This window comes from Hydractinia symbiolongicarpus, chromosome 9 (genome assembly GCF_029227915.1).
Source record: "Hydractinia symbiolongicarpus strain clone_291-10 chromosome 9, HSymV2.1, whole genome shotgun sequence".
Taxonomy (NCBI): Eukaryota; Metazoa; Cnidaria; class Hydrozoa; order Anthoathecata; family Hydractiniidae; genus Hydractinia; species Hydractinia symbiolongicarpus.
Window position 1 is genome coordinate 27,269,334 of NC_079883.1, and position 22,966 is coordinate 27,292,299.

Sequence of the window (22,966 nt, forward strand, 5' to 3'; positions counted from 1 at the left end):
CCTGTCCAAGTGCACAGACTAATCAATAACTCCTTGTGATAGTGGGCCATACCTTGGTTTAGGTATTCTCATCAGTTAGTAAAAAACAAAATTTTTTTTTCATCTTGCCTTTGTTACCTTCGCTTAGCTGAAGCAAACCCAAAGAATCGTTTTGATTCATGATGTGATATGTGACTAGCTACAGATTAGAATTTTCTACGATGGCAACTCGAGTGAAAAGAGATCATGTGCTGCTTTATATAGTTGAAGGGACGTTTAACCGGCCGTAATCGACAGTTGTTTGTATTTTTCAAAAAAGCACAATGTGAGTATTAGCTGTTGCCATAGCGATATAATCAATTTAGAAGGTTGTTTGCAACTTTGTACTTACATTTCCTTTTATAAATAAATTGCAAGTTACGCCTAATTTGAGAGTTGCACAAGGTTAAAGGTACACATGCGTTACATTTTGAGAGCAGTGCCAACAGACCTTTTTGCATGTGTTATAGTCTGAGATTTTTAGGTACAATGCAAATGCATATTGTTGCTATGGTAATGTGAATTTTAATCGGTTTGAAAAGTAGGTTAGGTGTCAAGTGCCGTGTTAACAGACCATTATTGAATTTTTTTCGAAGCAATGAAATATGAAGTATGATCTCATATTATGAGTACAGTGAGTTGCCATGCTGATACGAAGCTCTCTTCTTTTTGAGAGAATTGAATAAATTTAAAAACCTTCTTTTAAAGGAGTAAGTGGGTATACGGTAGTTGATGTCAACGTTGTTGTATTTTCTGTTTCGGAATTTATGGTACCTTTGTTCGTTACATGTCTTTGGAAAATCGCGGAACAAGTTAGTTCTTAGTACTAGAACAACATTCTTAAAGAAAGAGGGACAAGTTAGCTCCCAGTCTCCCGTTGTTATGTAGTTTGAAAGTTCATTTGAGCGTCTACTGGTATAGCGACTTTCTCAATCTTAACTTCCTTTTCTACATGTCCGAAATAGTATGCATGACTATACTGTCGTTTTCATAAATTTAATGTTTATTTTTCAGGTCATCACAAGCAAATAAGAAAAAGTATGCTTCGTTTTCAAATTGAAAAAAATCTTTATCAGCGTTGTTTACAGTACAGTCTGAATGTAATCTACCACGAACGTGAAACTCGCATGAATAGTTACACAGAACAATAGCATTGCGATAGCTTTTGTTTTTTTAAGAAAATAATTGCCTCGCTGGTAAACAATGACCCCACGCAATCGATTGTTTAATCACAATAGGTTGCAAGATCAATTTTAGCAATCTATTTTGCGCGAACTCTTTAGAAATTTTTAATTGCAGTAATTAAGCGTTTTTTAGATCGCATTTTAAAAGTTTATAAACGAAAAGCGGCGATAGAAATTTTTTTCCAGATCGCATTTTAAAAGTTTATAAACGAAAAGCTGTGATCGAAATGTTTTTTTAGATCGCTTTTTAAAAGTTTAGAAACGAATAGCGGCGATAGAAATGTTTTCTAAGATCGCATTTTAAAAGTTTTTTAGATCGCTTTGAAAACAAAAAGCGGCGATAAAAAAAGTATTGTAAAAGTATGCATCTCGCTATTACAAAAAATATAATTGCTCCAATATTTTTTCGTGAGCGCATTGTTTTTTAACATGCAAATATAAACTCGCAAAATCCTTAAGGGATTTAATTATAACAAAAGACAAACGACTGCCGTCCTCCACGCAAAGGTGTCATATTAGCGTGTACGCGGTAGATTACATTCAGACTGTACTGTAAATAAAACTAATAAATAAAATGTCTTTTTAAAAAGTACATGTCAGGTACCTAAAATTTACACGTGGGTTTTGTCTTTAAAATTGTTTGAATAACAGTTGCGGCATAAAGAAAATTAAAATTTTGACCTGCTATGGTTTCCAATTTTTTCCTCAAATGAAGAAATTATCTACAATTAAATCCATGATAAATTGTCTGTTCCGCCTGTAAGTGCAGTTTTGCAGACGCGTCATCCATGCTCTGTCGGCGTTCACCTCCGTATTAGTTAAGAACCGCTTGGCTGGATTTCTTGCGTAAGACAAAATTTATGTCTACATAGTTTTTTAACTAAGTCAGGAGTCGGCCAGATACGAGGAATGTATAAAGTTTAATGCACTTTGTATCAAGATCTTAAGGAAAATAAAGATTATTAATATTGATTTTTAAGAAAGATTTTTTTTATGTTTTCGTAAGTGTAAATCTCTTTAAACTTATTGCCAGTATGATTTCCTGTAGGCATCCTTTGATTGTAAAACACCAATATCAAATATTTTTGTTTTTATGTTTAACTTTTTCAGGCATATAAGTCCCACAATGCACGTCTTCACTAGGCATATAATCGTGTTTAAAGTATTTACACTCATTGCAATAAACACACTTTTACGTCAAGTGGAGGCCACACCTTATTGATATAGTACCAGTGTGAACTGAAAAGCGTATCCTGGGTAAATAATCCTTAAAACTTATAATAAGCCTCTAAACGAAGCATTAATGCAATTTGACCTTTGCTTAAGACTTTTATGTCTTAGCTATAAAATAACCTATGATAAAAGTAAGAGTTTTAAATATCTACTTTTTTTTCTTTATAGACAAAAATGAATACCAAGCCACCACCTCTTACCATTACACTTGCTCCTGGTGTTCCAGTAAAAGTTCATCTTGGACTCACAGTGTCATTCACCATACTATATGGTCTTCTGTTCTTTCTAATTATGTGGCAACTACTTCTTATTTTGTATCACAAACATAGACGCTTATCATATCAATCTCTATTTCTGTTCACCTGTTTGGTATGGGCAGGTCTGCGTACAACCTTATTTGCATTTTACTTCAAGAACTGTGAGTTGTCAAACACATTAAATCCATTTTGCCATTGGTTATTATTTGCGTTGCCAGTGTATCTTCAATATAATATGTTAAGCATATTAGTGTTCTATTTTGTACTGGTAAGTTTTTATAGCTGGAGCTGTTATCTTTATAATATAAAATTAATTTTGACTAAGAATTTTTTTTTGGACTTTTTTAAGAAGTGTCATTTAGTGCTATATTAATTAATTTAAAGTGATGCTCAGCTATTTCTCTTTTTTATTTAGGTTGTAGCGAAAGTAGTCACGCCAACAAAATTAAAGAAAGTCAAGTAAGATATTTTATTTTAATAATCCACAAATGCTTTGGTATATAGTTAAAAAAACTAAATTTTTAAATGGATTTATTTTTGAGGGCCCTATACTTGAAGTTTGCACATTTAATTTTTTTTTAATTAGAGTCTTTTAAGTCTTAACCTTTCTAATTCAAATTGTTTACGTCAGAAATTTTTTTGAAAACGTGATATGTTATTTGCCTGCCTGCTTATTAAACATGTCTGGGGCACTGACACAAATTTGAAAGGCTGGGTATGGGGTTTTTTGTGCTGGAGAAAAGCAAAATCATAATCTAGTGTGTACAAGGTATATATAGTAATGATATGATGTATGTAACAGAATAAAAAATTGAGCGAATCAACCAAAACTATTGAAGTATAACACATAGTAACTCATTATGTGCCTTAAAGTCTGGCTGTATTATGTTAAAAAAATTAATATAAATATATATACAATAACATATAGCATATTCTTCAAAGCTGGGTATATGGATAACTCTTTAAGGTTGACCTCTGATTGATAGGTTTAAGTATGGGCGGTAAAAAAAGTGTATGATGAATTATTTACGGATTCTAAGACATGTTGCATTACTAAACTTCTCAATAGCACACCTTTTTGATAGACGTGGGTGTATGCAGTTGCTTTTACTAGTTTAGAAGATAGTTTACATCTATTTTGCATTTGGCACCTTATTGTTTAATTGTGTTTAGGAGTGTGCAAATAAGCCTGGACAGACCTGCAAAAATCAAAAAGAAATTTAGAAATTTAAATGGACTTTAGTATAAAATTGTTAAGTTCATCCAAAAAAAGAGTTTTCACATCAAAAAATAATCTGGAGATATTTTACCTCTAAGTTGCTAAAAGTGACCAATTTAAGCATTTATGATGATTTTTAGCAATTTTGAGACCTTGTCTCCGGATCAAGTAAATTGAAAAAAGCTGCCTTTAGTGAGAATTTTTTATTTTATGTTACATCTGATTTCACTAATGCAGAATAACGCATAAGTTATTTTAGGTCAAACTCTGATGTTCCCACACTAAAAACTTTACTGGCAATATAATTTACTTTAATCGACTCTCCAAAAACGTTGCTTAAATACTACTTTATTTAGTCACACATTCAGTAGAAACGTGTCCTTGGTTTTGTTTGTGTTTGTTGTGGTGGTGGCGGTCAGGTAACAAAAATTAAGATTTTTCATCTACAACTGTGCTCACAAATTCAATAGGACCAGATTTAAGTTTAACCACCATTATCACAGTGCATAAATGGAGAAAAAACTAACAAAAGTGTGCATAAATGGAGAAAAAACTAAGTTCTGGGATATAATCAGGCTGACAGAATAAAATAATAAAAAAACATGAAAAAAGTGCAAAAATGTCAACCGCAGAGTTCAAACCAGAAACTCTCTGCTTTACAAGCAGGAAATTACCACTCATCCACCAATCACTTGCACTAGCATGCTAAATGTACAACTTTAAGTGTTTTTTTTTTCTTTTTTCAAATATGTAATTTTTTGAAATCCGTTAACTACAAAATTATTATTGGAATTTGTATCAGAACAATGGTCAAATGTATTTGATACTTGCAAGTTTCTTTACCGTATTTTCCACTATAAAAGCCGCACGTTGTATATAACCCGCAGCTCAGCTTTTTTAGGGAGTTACAAACCTGATGCTATCAGATAGCCCGCTTCTTCTTATAACCCGCATTGTGTTAAGAAAAAAATTAAGCGTATTTTTACTTACCGGAATCATTTTATAAACATGTTGCTTTTTCCGTTGTTTTTTTAGTTCTGTTTCATTTTTTTTTTTTCATGCTGGAGACAAAAACAGGAGAACCGAGTGTCTAAACAAGCGACTCTCTCAGTTTTAACTTCCTTGTCTCCGATTGCCGAAATAATAATAAACAACATAACAGCGATGTACGAAACATTATTTTCTAATATTTATATAATTTTGTTATCCATTTAAATCTCAGTGATCACAGTGTGTATGATAAAATAAATTACAACAATAGGGAGGTGATAGTTGCATGTCTCTTATTAATTGTATTTTTAACTTAATTTTTCATATTTTCAATGGTCACCTGTTGCTTGAAGGTAGCAAAGATAAAAAAATAAAATCATCATCTATACATTTAATTTTACATTTTTCAATATTTTTAACAGAAATTCATAATGAACTCCTGGGCACTAGGTTGTGAAATACAATGTGATTGCGAAGATATAAATAGATTAGAATTACATGCAACACAAAAGAAAAAATAATCTCCAGAATTGTGTTTTAGAGAGAGCTTATAATAGGGGCACTGTCAGGCAATAGAAATATAAAGCAATTTCACTGTGTGAAAAAAATAAACGTATAGAATCTCCCATGCCGTTTTATTAATCTTTTGTGTACCCTACTTTCTTCCCATATCACCACTTATGCTATCCAAGTTTTGCAATGTCTGATTTGTTTCATTCTGTGCAATTTTATAAGGTTGTTAATACTACGAATAAATGAAAAATAACGCACGAAAGATTCTGTTAAATAAAAAGAAACCTTGACTTGTTTGCACCAGTAAATGTATAAACTTTAAATTTCACAATAAATGATTGAAAAATAAAACTTATCATATAATCGCACCACAATTTAACTCACACCAACAGTTGACAAACTTATAAAGCTTTAAGGATCTAAAACGTGCAAAAATTTTGATTTGTTATCATAGCTTCTCAGGGCCTTTTCTGATAATAAAATATGATGAAGGAGGACCCGCCCCTACATGTTGGATTTGATTGTTAACCTTTCTAACATTAACATACAAAAACACAGATTTTGATATTCACATATTTTATAAAATTGATAAAAACGGCCCCAAGTCATTTATTATTAACATACACAACGCCTCATATAATTCCGCGTTGCAATAATTTAAAAATTGATAAATCCAGCCAGCTGCAGTCTACTAAACAGGGCATTCTCTTCAGATTTTTAGGACCAAAAACTTTGAAACATTTTTATTGGATTTAAAGCAAGCAAATTTGCGAATATTTTAAGTTCGTGTACTGACAACTGGCAATTATTATTATTATTCCGAATATTTATACAGGATATAGCCACTTCAGTGTTTGAAACACTGTTATCAATGTGGGTCCTGGTTCAGAATGTATACATTAAGTATACACCGGCATTACCTACCCAATTTCCCTCACATGGCATGGGTTGACCCGTAGCTGTAGTAAAGACACTTGCTAAACATGCCCGCGCTGTGGACCGAACTACGTACCTTGTGATTGCGAAGCGAACTCCGTAACCACAAGGCCACGCGCTACATAAAAAAATAAAGTCTTAAAATAGTCTTTAATTCTTGTAATGATCCAAATGTGTGATCAAACTGAATGGTTTCTCATGTTTATTTTTAGAATCAAAGTATTTGTTGTCATCCTGCTTTCCAACGTGCTCTTCTTGGCAGCAAACATTTCAAGTTCGCTCTACAACCCCTCAAGGAAATATGCCCAAACTGTTGTTATTTTAAGAGTCTCATTAGATTACTCCATTTTCTTATGTGCAGCATTGGTACTCTGCTACTGCATTATAAAGGTGTGTATAGTAAAACTGCTGGAAGATTTTTCTAGAAAGATTTCAGCCGTAAAAACACCACAAGATGGTGTGCAGTAGAACATAACTGAAAAATGTGCCATGTGACAACAAAAAAAATTACACTTAAGGGGCTAAATGTTTTATTTTTAATGTGGCACAAATAAAAAATGTTAATGTTGTTACTTAATCAATAAAGCCAAGTAAGTAAGCACCTCTTAGAACCTGTATGCCCTGTTTAAACTTTAATTATTCTACTATAAAATTTGTTCTATTTGTGCCGGTATTTTCCAAGGGTTTGTGTTTCTAGTTTGGTTCAAACATATTATTGTTTTCTTTAGTTGACCCGTGTAAATTCCGCAAAGATGTTTTTGGAAGGACAGGTATGAATGCTTGTAAAAATTATACCAGTATGAAGTTTGAGAACTGCAGATTCTTTAGGAGAGGCAAGTAGTAGTCCACTCACATAGTGATTCAGGTGTGCTGTCTTTGACACACACAAAGTTCGGAACATTGTGAGTAGGTGACTAATACAATGCCTGAAAGCATAACTAAATAACTTGAAATTAAAATTGGATACAGCTGTAACTAGATTTTCTTGGTAAAGCCTGAAACTGTGGAAAATAGGTGAATTTATGGTTAATCAACGTATCTTATTTGCAGATTCTAAGCATTTTATGTTTTTCTAGGGTGTATCATTTTGTCAAGCTATTACTGTGTGTGGAATAATTGCATTATTATACATTACCCGAGCCATCTACAATATTCTTGCTGTTTCACCCATCCATATGCCCACCTTTAATTATGGATGGATCAATGTATCTGACCAAGTAACGCAAATTTATTTTCTGTTTTTGTTCTTATCATTTACATTTTTATATAGGAAGTAAATTGTCATGTCAGATCGAAATGAAGTAATACAATTATCTAAAATAACAACACAACCTTGCTTCGAAGTTCAGCTATCGCCCTCTTTTGTTCGGAGATGACAAGAAAACCACCCTATGAATCTTAAAAATTGCCATATTTCATTCTAAAAAGACAAGAAAACATCCCTTTGAAGTTAAGAAATCGCCCTGTTTTGTTCTAAGATGATGAGAAACGTCCCTTTAAAGCATAAATATTGTCATGTTTTTTTTCTGAAATAATGAGATCCTTTATAACTTAAAAATCGGTGTGTTTTGTTCCAAATATTCATATATCTAATGAACTTGACATCAACCTGTTTCTGAACAGTATTCAATCACACAAGCACATGTACAAAGAGTTCATGAAAAGATATTTAGAATATAGATATTTAGATATATTTAGTCCACTTTCCGAAGGACAGAAGTCATAATACTTTGTCAAAACTAGGTAGTACAAAACTTAAAAATAACACTGCGTTTTGAAAAAATATACTGTTAAAAATATATTTTTAGTTACACAGCTAACTTCTTATTTTTTAAAAAAAGTGATTTTCGTATTTTTAGAAATACAAAATTTGTATTTTTAGAAATACAAAATTTATTGTTTTTCAAAATAGAAATGGTCGATTTTCTTAGAGAACATCACAAATATTTGAAGCCCCGATTTAGCAGCATTTTGGGACATATTTATTGTTGGTGCTCATATCTGTGACTTTAATTTATGTTTTTAGGGTGAAGTTGGATATGATGGCATTGTGAAACATACAACAGAAGATTATGCATTTATTTCATTTGGCATTGTACTCTTCATTTGGGAGTTGCTTCCAACTTTTACTACTGTTTGGTTTTTTCGTGTAAGGCAACCAGATTGCAGAATTGTAAGTTTGATGTTACCAGTAATTGAAATTAGGTTTCAATCCAGTGTATGTGTTTATAATATAAACATGAAACACAGTAAGAGCTGAATAAGCATTATATGGATTTTTAGTTGCCGTTGTAACCATGGAGAAAAAATAACGGTGAATGTTTAGAAAAAGAATATCAGAAAGCATTTCCTGTTTTCTGAATTTGCTTTGTGGTTGCTTTATCTTATCTTATAAACAACTAAGTTACTAAGGGCTGAGCCTAAGATTTGGGTCAAGCCTAAGATTTTGGTCAAGCCTAAGTAACTGGTTTGAGCAAAATTTGAAACATTAACTAAAGCTTAAACTTAAATAATCTAACAAGCAACCTACTGAACTGTTCTTACATAGAATTCTTTATTCTAATAACATTAAATGTCAAGTCTGAAATATAAAATGTAAGCATTATATGCATATCTTCATAGCAACTTCGAAGCACAAATCTAAATGTTAAGGACTACTTTGTTTCCATTTATATTTAATGTTTTGATATAGAAAATAATTAAAACTGTTTTTAAACGTTTATTTTATTTATTTCTTAGTCTTCTTCTTCAATCAAATCTGACAGCTTTCACAGCAAGTCTTTCTTTTTTGATAATCCAAATCGGTACGATTCTGACGATGATTTATCCATTGCCTACAATACACCACCTGGTTTTTCCTATGGAGGGTACGTATAAAATTATTTTTTTATATATTTTCTGTTTTCTTTAAACATTTACTTCTTGAAAAAATGTCTATTGCATATTGACTTTTGTTTCGCTTTTTTGTTTTTTTCTTAGCTTACTTGATATACCACCCTTTGGAAGTCCAAAATCATATGGCAGTCCAAAGAATAGAAAAAGTATCAATGAGCACAGTATTTTACGCAAAAATATTGATTGTTATGGCTCTGTTCCACCAATGGGTAACACAGCCTCACCGGCAAGTTTCGCATCCCACCATATACGTGGAACCACCCCTCCATTACTATATTCCACATCAGCAGACACCACCAACCCATATAGACCAGTTACACAGGATGTAGAGTGATTTTTTTGCCTATAATTTAAGTCCAATAAGGTTTAATTGTAAAATTGTTATGAATGACCACAAGTTAAGCAGTCAAGCTCAATGTGTAAAAAAAATGTTGTTAATAGTGTGAAAAAACTTGACCAAATAAAAATTAGAAGATATATCAATGTACCGATCATAAGGTGGGTTTCCACTTAAAGAAAAGTAGTCGAATCGACTGACGTTGATCCAAGAAAGTAGAAAGCAATCCTGTTTTTGCGTCAGCCAATTTGACCAATTCTGTGTAAGTAGAAACCTGCCTTATTCATGTGTCATGGTTTTACATGGTAGTGAGTAAAATTTTATCATTTTGTTATTGATTATGTTATGAGAAATTCTTGATTTTGTTTCTTTTATGATAATATCATGGAATTTTGCAGATTTTCATCTTTAGCAGGACCTTTCTTATATTTTCCTATGTTTTTTTAAGTGATATTTTTTCTGCAGATTGTTGGACGACAGTTATGGCAATTAAAGTTTTTAATAATGCTTAGATTATAAAATATGGATATACAAGCTTTAATTATGAGATGACCTTGTTTGTTTGTTTAAAAATGTTTTAAGAAAGTCTTTATTCTGTCAATTTTTTATCAATAATTGTTATTTGATCTATATACTTTTAATTTCAATTTGTAATATAGTACACAATTTTTTTATAAGAACACTAGGCTTCAAATAGTTTGCTTTAAATAAGGATATTGACAGAGTTTGCATGGGTTACTGAAAGTCTGCTTTAAACACTTTGAACTTTCAAAGCTAACAATTACATTGCAATAGAAACTAATTTTTGTACTTTTTGTTCTTATTCAAAAATTGTGTAGGGCAGTAATTAAAATGAAAATGTAGATTCATTTTTGTGAGACTGATTGCAACAATATAACTTATTTTTTTGATTAAGAAAGAGTAATCCTGTTTTTAGAGTTATAATTTTGCTTTTGCTCTCTAAATAAAATTTGTATATCTTCTTTCTGAAATATTACAATTTGAGTGACAATTGACGTCTTTTTATTGATCAGTGTGTTGCAGTGGCAAAATTAATGAAAAAAATTGACTTTTTGTCTCCAAACATTGTCTATTTTTAAAATAATATTTGTTTTAGATAAAATGTTCGATTTTTTTTAATTTTAGGCCATTTTTGCTTATATTAATTTAAAACAAGTTATTTTTATATCCTTGTGTAATAAATTTGCATGTAACAATAACAAAGTTTGTAAAGCAAAGTTTTATTATAAGGAAACTAATTAACGTTAACCAAATGGTATGTGTATAAATTGAATAGTATATTTTAGAACATGCTCTTTGCAATTAAGTAAATCCAGTGCAGGAAGCAAACATTTTTGATATTGTGCATTGTGCTATGTATATGTGTTTTCGTCTTTCAATTACTTTGTTTATATAAAATTTTATTGTTTGTTTTAGGTTTTTTTGATTGGTACTTTTTGTTTTTTGTGTGTTACGTCATATGTTTTTTTTACTGACAAGCAATTACTGCTGATAGTACGATCTTGTAAAACTCACTGAATATTGATATATTAAATAAAATATTTCATAAATTTAAAATTTTCTTTAATCCTAGTATTTTACTCCTTCATTCTGTTTCGGCTTAAGGGAAAGCTTAGGGGAAAAGTTACTCTTTCCTTCTGTTTCGGCTTAAGGAAAAAGTTTCGGTATTATAATTACCAGTTTAGAGACGACATAATGTCCATTATGTATGTGTATTTTACTCTTTTCTTCTGTTTTGGCTTAAGGGAAAGGTTTTTGTATTATAATAACAAGTTTAGAGATGGGCATAATGTCCATTATTTATGTGTATTATTGCGTGTGAAATCAATGCATTTATTAAAGTTTTTACTAAAACGGGCAGTCATTAACACAGAAAAAGTTTTTATCTAATGTTGTTATAACGTATTTAACTAGTTAATGCTTCAGGTAAATAATGGCAGAAGGAATTGAATCAGCCATAAAATTTTTAAAAGAATTACGAATGGTACTTGAACCATCATTTGGACCATATGGAAAAGATATTTTATTAAAAAGCAATACTGGTAAGACGTATGTTACAAAGAGTGGTTTATCTGTCTTACGTCAACTTGAAATTAAACATCCCATGGGTGCGTTAATAAAAAACAACATTGACTGCTTTTCACGATGTACTGGTGATTTATGCAAGACATTTGCACTTGTTTTAACACATCTCATTGAATCAATACATTCTAAGTTCATTAATGATGTCTCATCAACAAAAGCAAGAGATATGCAGAGCTTGCTCAGTTGTTTGAGTATGTCTTTTACAAAAATAGCATCTTTTCTCTCGCTAGATGTTATTTATTTTGCTTTGAATAAACATTTAAAGTCGTTGAATCTCGATCCTGGTGAGTTGCATGGGAATTATTTTGATGGTGTTTTAGAAGCATCGTTAGCAAGTAAACATAACATGCAAACAAAAAATATTATCAAAGGAATCATAAAAGACGTTTTTAAAATACTAAGTTTTACTTTTGAAAATCTTGAATATCTGATATATAACTTTGAAATGGTTTGTGTCAATGTCCATGGTTTGCCTTTAAATTATTCGAGAGTAATTACTGGCGCCATCATCGAAAGAGAATGTGTCCCTTCCTGTATTGATTGGCAGAATTGTTGTTTTATTGTGTTATGTGGAGATCTTTCGCGTGCAAGTGGTGATGATATTTTTCTAAACTTGACTAAAGACTGTTCGATTCAAGCCCAACTAGATGCTACAGTGACAAGCTACCAAAACTTGATAAACGTTTTGAAGCATAAGAAAATCAACATCATTTTTGCTGAGCAATCATTACCTAAACAACTTGGTTTTTTGTTGCAATCAAATCAAATAGCGTATGTTGAACATGTGTTAAAAGATGATTTACTACATTTATGTTCTTTGTACGAAACATCATTTCTTTCCGGTTTGTATGATATCTTCTTTCTCGAAGAAAATGTAATTGGTCAGATCTCTTTTTTTAAATCATGTACACTTGGTAAACAAGTATGCTGCCATCTTGGACCAGCTGTATTGACCAACAAGAAGCGACCAAATTTAAAAATTCTTTTATGTTCACATTCAGATGGCATTGGCAGAGAATATTCACAGACCATTAATAACTTGTTTAAAATGTTGTCTCAATGTTTTAATTCAGACCATGCTACATGCTCTGTGATGCCAGCTTGTGGTGTATTTGAAACTTTTTTAGCAAATTACTGTTCCGAGGTTTTAGTGCGTGACCCTACTTTTGATAAGACATTGCAGCACATATTAACAGAAAGTTTATTTACTATCCCTAAACTATTATTTGAAAACTTGAGCAAGCATAAAGCGAAAAGATTCCTTCCTTATCTTCCATGTAGAATAAACAGTGCTTCGACTACCGAATTAAATTTGGTTGGCATAAATGTCAAAACTGGTGATTTTGTTGATGCAAGTGCTATTGAGGTGTATGAACCATTCAGTACAAAGGTGCTACTTGTGAAAAATGTTTTGCAGCTATGTTCCCAAATCATACGGATTGATAGAATTGTTCCTATAATTAAACCAATTTGTAAAGTAAATGAAAATTGTGAAATTGAGGATGTTTAAGTTTTGATCTTTCTGTGCATAACCTTTTTTCTTAACTTGTTGTTTTTATTAAATATGAATTATTAATAGTAAACATTCTAGAAATCTGTGTTTCTGTGAAGGAAACTTACTTTTTATAACTGTGATCTGCAATAAACTGGAGTTTTACATAAGTATATTTTCATTAGCTAAAAGGTTGTAGAATATAAGTGGACAATCTCATACTGTAATCGCAATAACTTTCTAAGCCCTGAATTGTTCTGCTATTAAATTTTTTAGCACCAATTATGTTTGAACAAATTAAATAAATAATATTATTTTTTAGTAAAAAACATGGGGCAACAAAATGATAAACTTGCGTCAGAAAACATTTCCAAGAAGCTTGTCAATACACCTAATAATTGCGTTGTTGATAGTTTAAAAGGGTTTGTATTATCACATGCCAATGCAAAGCTTCTGGAAGGTTGGAACGTGATACTCAGAAGTGATATTGAAACTTTTACGAAAGAAAACAAAGTTGTCTTGATCACCGGTATGTAACAAAAAAGAAACTGTATACGTGGTCATTATGTAGTTGTGTCAATATTTTTTTTGGATTCTCTGGAGTATTAAAATTCTTAGGAGAAATTAATTCTGGATTAATAAATGAAAATATGTTGATTTAAACCTCATGACTTGTTTGTGCAGGCTTTTTTACTATGATATGATGCCTGACTGAAAGATAGAAATCGATAAGAGCTTTCTTTGAAAATCTTAGTTGCTTACATTAGTACTTCCAACAAAAAGGTGGAGGGAGTGGACACGAGCCATTTGCAATTGGATATGTTGGAAAAGGCTTACTTACAGCAAGTGTTGTTGGGGATGTTTTTGCTGCTCCATCGTCATTATCAATTATTCATGCCATCCAATACTGTTCTAACTCAGCTGGTGTTCTGTTGATAATCACAAACTACACAGGTAATTATTAATAGTACAGTGATGACCACTATCGATGTTTTCATAGGTGGTGGGTCTGGTCATGAACCAGCTCATGTTGGTTATGTAGGAAGAGGAATGTTAACTGCAGTAGTTTGTGGTGATGTGTTTACATCGCCTTCATCAGCGTCTATATTAAATACAATCTTAACTTGCTCCAATGGTGCTGGAGTCTTGCTAATTGTTAAAAACTACACAGGTCAGTTATGTCTTAAATGTTTTTGTTGGAAATTTTCAAAATCTTTTTGGGCAATCGTAAATATGGTTTGTTACATGTGTTTTATAGGAACAACGGTGGATATGTGAGATGTGTTGGCTTAAATTAACTTGCACATTAACTTCCAGAGTACATTAAAGATGATGGATGAAAGGTTGTTGGTTTAATTCCCACTCGATCCATCATCTCTACATCATTCGGGAAGCTAATGTGCAGGTTACCAATAAAAGTGTTTTGATTGTAATTTGTATTTAACGAGTATTGATGAAGAATTTTACAACAGTGATGGTCTGGCAAATGTATTTAGCAGTAATTAGTTTTGGGTTTTAAAATGGGAAATATTTGAATCTTTTTTCACTAGTGTCCAATTAAATATGATGATAGAAATGTTAAGCAATGGCTGCAATGTCAACAACATAAAAAAATTTACACTTTTATTAGGAAACCATTTTTTTGTACTTTAGGTGACCGTTTAAATTTTGGAAAAGCTGCTGAAGTAGCGAAGTCACAAGGAATTAATGTTGAAATGGTTGTTGTTGGAGAAGATTGTGCATTGACGAGTAAAGATAAAAGTGCAGGCAGAAGAGGTTTATGTGGAACTGTCTTTATACACAAAGTAAGTTACTATAACTCGTTTTTATTTGCATGTTTTAATATACTGGAAACATTATCGATTCATATTTGACTTGTCTAATGATGATTAAAAATGCAAATAAAAAGTTAGTCTGTATGAGACCAATTATCATTGTCAAGGAAACGCTACAATAATCATTTTTGTATCAAGCCACAATTTTTTTAACATATCTTGTATGACAAGTGGCTATATTAATTAAGATTTTTAGATTTTACTGGCAACATACTGGAATATGGCAGATGTTTTTTGACTGTGTATTGAAATTTCGATTTTAAATGATTTTTTATATATATATGATCATTTCTCTGAAATGTCTCTTATAACGTTGCCATGCAAGTTTTCATTGTAGTATATCAAGAACTTTATATACGGGTCATTGCAGCAAGCTTTTCCACAAGCAACATTTGCCCCACACAACTCCTTTTATTTCGGAACGTTCACGGAATCCATCCCTAAAATTTTGTTTCTTACATCATTTGAATATTTATATGCTTTGGGATGATTTCGGTTATAAGTATTCCAGGGTTTTCTGTGGGGTTTTTCAATAATGCAATATTGAACATGAGACAGTGAAATGTATTATTTTAGATGGCTGGTGCAATGGCAGAAGAAGGGAAGTCTTTATCAGAAATTGCTGCATTTTTAGACACAGCTACGTCAGAGATGGGTATTGTTGTTAATAAAAAATTATTGTATTATTACCAGTTTGAGTCTCTTCTTGTTTGTTGGTTTTATTTTATTTCACTTTCAGGCACAATAAGCATTAGTTTATCACCCTGTTCAATACCTGGAAAGCCAGCTAACTTTAGCATAGCTGATGATATTGTCGAATTTGGTTTAGGTTAGTACAACATTTTTTTGTGTTTGAAATTATTATAGAATACAAATAGGGATCCTCTTATCGTAAACTTATATGTGCTTCTTGGTTAAAATGACTGCTGAAATTAATAAGAGATATATTTTCCTCTACATATTGTACACCCTTTATTTGTTATAAACAATCGATTTTTTGCACTTCGCCCAAAACCCTGTTTAGGTACTTAAGGAAAAAATACTCCCAAAAATTTTCTTTTTTTACCTGGTTAAGTTCATGTTAAGCGAATTTTATTCTGGAAGTATTTATTTCATTTATACCGTTGATGCTATTATATATCATTTAAGTTTTTAAAATTTTATGTTTGGAGTAGAGATTTGTTTACATTTGGATTATTTAAAAAGAAGAGAGTATACCTGTTTTGCTTTTTGTTTGATCGAAGGTGAATTGAAACTAGTTTCTAAAATTAACCAAATAAGTTTCTCGACTAGAACATATTTTACGCAGCTCTTTGCTGACATCAGCAAAAACTATTGAGATTGTTTTTTAGGCATACACGGAGAAGCTGGTGTAGCACAAGTCAAGGTACATTTTTTTCAAATTTCTTTTTATTTGAAATTTTTTATGAATTTATGTTGTGATTGTGTGTATTGTTACGATCCATTTTTTAAGCATTTCATGTACGATCCTACATCTATTTTAGAGAGTTTTGTTTTCTTCTTTCTTTCTTGACCAATATACCACGAACTTTTCGTACTGATAATTCTAGTTGATTTTTTTTTTGTTTTGTTTTTATAAGTATTTTGAATTTTATCAATATATGCATGCACATCGTCACTACGCTATTTAGGAGAAGAACCGTTTGTAAAACTATATAATAGCTGAAATATAAACCGTTTATTATTATCATTGTTATTATCGTTATTGAACCACACTCTATTGTATTTTAGATCAGCTCTGCATCAACGTTGGTCAAACAAATGATTGATCATCTATGGAACAGTGAATTTTTACCATCTATCGAAGGTGTCTACTATTATTTTAGTTCTTAATGTTTGAAATCTTAAATGCCACCCTGGATTTGTTCTTGTAGCCCTGAAAGCTTCTAATATGGATATTAAAATATTCCAATACTGAATCTTGATTGGTAAACCTATCCCATAGTTTAAACATCTTTTTTTAAAGATTTTTTACATGATTTCAATATCTTTATTGTCTTCTAAAAGAAATAGAAATTCTAGGAATTTCAGACATTGTTGACGCAAAAAGAACATTAAAATGACATACGTCGATAAAGTTTTCATAAGAAGCCTTCAATATTTATACAAGATACAATTGCATGACACATTTTTAAGGATGTATATAAATAGAGGACCCAAATTTTGGAGCAGGGTAAATTTCTGGGGAAAAGGGTATATTTTTGATACAATCTAATTTTTATGTATCTTTGTAGACATGGTGCGTTACGTGTTCCTCTCTTTATCTGATGTTTTACCGATCAAATTAAATATTTTTAAATCAAACATTTCAAAAATCGTACAACATACTAAAACACTCGACTTATCCCCTAACGTCTGTTTTTTCTTTTTTAAACTTCCAACACAAGTTAATGGCAGACAGCTGCCCTCAGGAAATTAATTTCCGCGAGTCTTTTGCAAAAATTAGTTCCCGCGAAAATTATTGGATACTCACTATTCGTGAGGTTCGCGAAAATTAATTCTTGGGAAATTTAGATTTTTTTCTCCTTTTTGAAAATCGATTTACACTCATTTTTTTCAAATTTACCTGGACACATACAATACGTACGTGCCCGTCTATCGAATAAGTCATGATATTCCACCCCTATCATTTAATAATTCAAATTTTCTAATTTCCCTTATTTTAAAGTCAATTACTATAAAAGTATTCAAAAATAATTGAGGCGGGAGCTTGGTGAACATCTACGAACACATTTTTCATTTCTGAAAACAGAGATTTAATTCAAAAAGAAACGATCAAGAATCATTTGGCTATTTAATAAAACAGACGTCGCATGTTCATTTTTTGTTGTATATATCCATGTAAGACCATATTCCAATCAGCTGCGAAGTCATAGGGAAATTTTACAAACGAACCGAGGATGGACTGCTAGTTTTTGTTTCCATGGTTACAACCATTCGCAGTCTGTCCTCGGATGATTTCGCAAAATTAAATGCCAAATCATCAAAACAAGACTGATGATTTGCTTTTACATGAGTTGGAATTAGGTACAATCGATGATGAAGAATATCTCCTTTCTTCAGAAACACACATAAAAGACACCCACTTTTTCATAAAAGATAGCCCACTTTCTCGTAAAAGATAGCCCCACTTTTTCGTACTAGTTGTATTTTGAATTTTAAATTGACGATGATAGTTGAACTGACTTTAGATTAAAAAAGACGGACCGAAAACGGCTGAACTTAAAAATATTTTGAAGTTCGATGAGCCAACAGAAAATTTCTTAAACGTCGATTCTTATAGGCACATTGTCTACTCCTGAGAAGATTGGTATTTCCTTGTTTTGAAAGATATGCTCCAGATCTATGTCTTTAATCATTTGTTGTCATCATTTTATCAACTATGGCTTTTCAGGATCCCCTTTAACGAAAAGACTGACCATTTATACTTGTCCTATCAATTAAACAACAGACTTGTACCAAACAAGCAACAGAAAATAAAAAGCACTGTAAATTTGGTTAGACTTTTACGTTGTTTGTTTTAAATCTTCACTTTTCCCACTCCCACGAGAACAAGGTTGATCATCATTTCTTGCTTTACTGCACTGATCTTTCCTTAAAAAGCAATAAAATTAATTAAAACAAACAGAATTTTTAAAAAATGTTACCTCGGGCGATATATATAATACTACCTTTTTTCTTCATCTAATTTATCCCAACACTCCACTGCTTTACCGTTTGACTCGTGTATTGTCCCTTCCTTTCATCGGCGTTTTATCGTTTTTTTTCAAAGAAAATATTACGTTGTTTCTTTTTTATATATATTTTTAGTATTATTTTGATTTCGGGCTGTTTACATTGATATTTGGACCTGATCGATTGAGTATATAAGCTTAAACCTGTTTTTTGTTTTAAAATCCTAACCACTATGGACAACGGGTTGTGCGGTCTGTAAACCGTCCCAGACAAAGAAAGACGGCGCAGGTCAATTTTGCGGATCAACTATTTCCTGATTTATTAAAAATTTCCGATCAGTCCTTCGCAAAACCAATTTGCGAAAGCTCCCTAATATTAGGTTAACGGACTCTTGTGAACTAATTTGAGAATTGACACGCAGTTAAAGATACAAAGGTATTGAGAGATGCTTTATTTATTTTATTGTTACATTCTTTTGTCACATCCAGGTAAGGAGGTTGCAGTGATAGTTAACAATCTTGGAGGAACGTCAAATCTTGAACTTACCATCATTGCAAAAGAAGCGTTAGAATATTTAGGTTCGTACGTTTTTGTTGTTTTTTTCTGAATTTGTCTATTAGTAATTTGTTTGTATGTGTTTTATAAAGTCCTAGCTAACTAAGCAGTCAAGGCGTTTAACTGTTTTGTTGTTAAGTTTAAGAGGTTCCTTGTCTTCCTGGTTGCAAAGACCATCGTTCTAAACAAAAATCTTATTCTTGTAAAAGTTGAAGATATGTTGTTCTTGCTGTCTTTAGCATCTTTGAAAGTTGCTGTAAAGCGTTGTTATGTCGGCGCGTTTGTAACATCGATGGAAATGGCGGGTGTATCTCTGACAATCATGCTGTTAAATGATGAAAGAATAAAATATCTAGGTACAATTTTTATTCTACCTTTCTATCCAGAAAAATACTTATGTGTTTTCTACAAAGGATTGTATCACCGTGGACACCGAAGACACTCTAGCGTAGTGTGATTTGTCTTATAGCGATTTGAATACGAAAAGTATGTTCTCCTCCACAAAATAATGCGCCTAAAATATTTAGATGCCCCGTGTTCAGCACCTGCATGGCAGTGCGATGGATTAATAAACGACATCAATGATATAACGATACCTTGCAAGAAGACTGAAGAAGCAAATCAAGAGTGGGATGAGAAAGCAGAAGGAATAGGTATGAGATTTAACAATTTATGAAGTAAAATTAATACTCTGAATAAGGTAGCGACTAACATGAGGATGGTTAATTAATTAAAATGAGTATGGAAATTTTCCGAAATTTGGTATATCAAACCTTTTCCCCCAAACCCAAACTCACAAGATTTAGTAAACAGAAATATTTCGTGTCTGGTGTAAATCTTTCAAAACTTTCATGAGATTTTTTGCGAAGTTTACTGTTAATAAGATCTTTTTTTTTAATTTTCGCATTTCATCATGGATGAACACAGAAACTAGTAAAAACAATTATGTGATGATTAATAATGTGACCTGCGATGCAAATGCAAGATATAACAATATCACGTGTAATAAAACGTGATGATGATGTGATGTGTAAACATAGCATAAAATGCAGTAATGATGTGATATGCTAATTATAATCTTGGATGACATCCAAGTTATATTGTGTGATGATGACAATGTAATGTGTGAAAATGTGATTTCACTGTTTGTAGAGTTGCATGAGCTATATGATCTTTTGTGTTTAGAAACTGGTTAGCTTATTAAAGGGTGCGGAAATGTTTTATTTGTGTTTTCTGTGTCAATGTTATCAGAGCCTTTTTTATCTATAGGTATTCCTTTGTACCACTGTGTGAAGAAAGCGTGTACAACATTGATTGATAATGAGAGTAAACTAAATGAACTTGATCGAGCTGGAGGAGATGGAGATACTGGAACAACACTTGCAAGAGGGGCGAAAGGTGACTTATTACTTGCTTTTTATTGTTTGTGTATTTCGCCTTTATACTTAAACTGTCGTTTAAGTATAAAGACGAAAAAAGTTAAATTTCCCATTTTTTTCAATTTACTCTGGTAAAAGCATTATACTTTTTTGTCGTGAAAGCATTGAGACATACATTCAAGGTTACCACTGAGTCTGGAAAACTTGGAATAGCCTGAAATAGCCGGGAGTAGTCGGAACTTGAAACAGGATACTTGGAAACTTTTAAAAGCATTCAATTTTTGATCGACCTTCATCGGAACCTTAAATCAGTAATGTTTAATTTTTTATTTCCGTAGCTAATGTATTTGAACATTAGAAGTTTTTCCACTGGTCCCCATTAGTCATCCAACTTCTTCCTAAAATTCGACATTTTTGTACGCAATTCAATTGCTAAGGGCTAAGGGTAGGATTTGGGTCTATAACGTAAGTCAAACTTTTGCCCTTAGCAACCAAGATTAGAATTCAAAATTAAAGCTGCCCGTACTGAAGGAGCACGATTGCGATGATATTTCTTGATTACATTTGAAGTACTCTCACTTTCCCCACTTCAATGATTTTTCAGAGATTACTTTGACCACAAAAGTTTCTCGTAATAATTTTAGGTGTATTCCTGAAGCTTTCCGATGAAAACCATCTCCAACTTCCTGTTAATTCACCCAGGGAATTGTTTTTGTCGATAGCGAAAGAGGTAGAGACAACCATGGGTGGATCATCTGGTGCTGTAAGGAAGGAATAACTTATCCTGTTTGAGTTCGTTTACGTTTTATATTATTTTTATATTGTTTATTTCAGCTAATCAGTTTGTTGTTTACCGCTGCAGCAAATCGTTTGACACGTGATACAAACATGGAAGATTTCATCAGCGCATTAGAACAAGGCATAGCAGTTATGAAGAAGTACAAGCATTTTATAATTCAGTACAATGTTATGATAGTTTAAGAATTAAAGTTCTAAATTCTGTTTTTATCTCATAGGTACGGAGGTGCAGAGGAGGGTGACCGAACAATGGTAAGATTTTTTCGGGTGCCGTTACAATGAAACATAACATTGAGTAAATTATGTTATTGTTGATAGTTTTCAACAACGAATATGTTTTATATGAAAATATGTTTTAAATATCTAATCCAAATTTTAAATTTAGTTGGACGCCCTATGCCCGAGCTTACACTCGATGGGAGAATCTTTGAAATCAAAAGTCTCGGTAAAGGAGATGCTTACGATGGCTGCCAAGGTAATCTCTTGCAGAGAATTATGTTTGTAGAATTTCTATATTATGTCTACATGTAGCACACGCCCATAACCAAGTTTCAGCTGAATTCGGATATTCACATCAATTCAAACATATTTCTCCTGGTTATTGTTTGTTTGAAATACTTAGCAAGTATTTATACATTTTTTTTCTCTTTTTTTCAGGCTGCACGTGCTGGTGCTGATTCTACTTTAAGTATGCACGCCAAAGCTGGCCGAGCAAGTTACGTGTCTGATACGCATCTAACGCAACCTGACCCAGGCGCTGTTGCAGTGGCGTTGGTTTTTGAGGCGATCGACAAAGCTTTCTCGAAACTACAGAAGTGATTTATACAAAAACTTATACAAAATTTTCTTACATATTTTTATGTATATATATGGCTTTTTTATTAAAAGAATTGGTATTTGTGATACGTGTATTTAAAAAAACGAAATGTTTTGCGTAGCTTTTTTGTGTTTAGAATGAGATTTTACTTGAGCGAAGCGCTTATAAAACGATTATAAAATTTATAAGTCGGCGAAATGAGAATTACCTTTAGAGAAGGAAGAAATGCGGAATTAATGTTTTTCTCATTTTCTACTCGTTTGTAACTTCAGACAAGCAATAGCTATTAGTTCGCAATCTTCAATTCCGCAATTTTCAATAAAAAATGTGCGCATTCGCATTTTTTATTTTGCTTTTTGCACATTTCTCAAGAGTCTATTAACAAACTTCAATACCGTAATATTTTCTTTCGCAAAACATGTTTTCTCTTCGACTGATCTTTGTTTTAAATCAACCATCCAGTTGTAGAAAACTTTGTAACGGGTTAGAAATATTTGTTACATGTTTTCATTTATTTTATTTTTTACAAATGAAATTAGAAATGAAAAGTTTCGGTTTAACTGTTCTTTATTTTTTTGTTTGTACACAAAATTATTTACAGTTGTTAATGTGGTGTAAACGCAAGTAAAGTAACCCTTTCTGAGACATTTTGATTCCCTTTTCTAGCTCTGGTAATAATGAAACCTCTATTGATCAGAACAACATC

The 22,966-nt window shown here is 31.9% G+C and overlaps 3 protein-coding genes across 5 annotated transcripts; all 3 read left to right on the forward strand.

Moving 5' to 3' along the window:
- The first annotated feature begins 104 nt into the window (after positions 1-104).
- On the forward strand, positions 105-11,170 carry LOC130656855 (G protein-coupled receptor 137Ba-like). Its single transcript, XM_057459797.1, has 9 exons — positions 105-304; positions 2,604-2,960; positions 3,108-3,151; positions 6,563-6,740; positions 7,079-7,120; positions 7,427-7,567; positions 8,377-8,523; positions 9,090-9,217; positions 9,330-11,170. Exons 2-9 carry the CDS (start codon positions 2,610-2,612, stop codon positions 9,577-9,579), a joined length of 1,281 nt encoding a protein of 426 aa, XP_057315780.1. The 5' UTR covers positions 105-304; positions 2,604-2,609; the 3' UTR covers positions 9,580-11,170.
- Positions 11,171-11,325: 155 nt separating this feature from the next.
- On the forward strand, positions 11,326-13,220 carry LOC130656851 (Bardet-Biedl syndrome 10 protein homolog). The gene has a single exon (XM_057459794.1). It carries the CDS (start codon positions 11,537-11,539, stop codon positions 13,196-13,198), a length of 1,662 nt encoding a protein of 553 aa, XP_057315777.1. The 5' UTR covers positions 11,326-11,536; the 3' UTR covers positions 13,199-13,220.
- Positions 13,221-13,478: 258 nt separating this feature from the next.
- Positions 13,479-22,903, forward strand: LOC130656850 (triokinase/FMN cyclase-like). Of its 3 annotated transcripts, none has more exons than XM_057459792.1 (16): positions 13,479-13,709; positions 13,964-14,134; positions 14,834-14,985; positions 15,592-15,670; positions 15,755-15,844; positions 16,368-16,402; positions 16,768-16,843; positions 19,200-19,289; positions 19,506-19,622; positions 19,794-19,919; positions 20,536-20,664; positions 21,290-21,408; positions 21,480-21,583; positions 21,662-21,695; positions 21,829-21,918; positions 22,101-22,903. In XM_057459792.1, the coding sequence occupies exons 1-16, from the start codon at positions 13,511-13,513 to the stop codon at positions 22,260-22,262; spliced, it is 1,773 nt and encodes a 590-aa protein (XP_057315775.1). In that variant the 5' UTR covers positions 13,479-13,510; the 3' UTR covers positions 22,263-22,903. The 3 variants fall into 3 exon arrangements, with proteins under 3 accessions (XP_057315775.1, XP_057315774.1, XP_057315776.1); XM_057459791.1 differs by lacking the exon at positions 13,964-14,134 and adding an exon at positions 14,181-14,351; XM_057459793.1 differs by having other exon boundaries at positions 13,577-13,709; positions 13,948-14,134.
- The last annotated feature ends 63 nt before the right edge of the window (positions 22,904-22,966 follow it).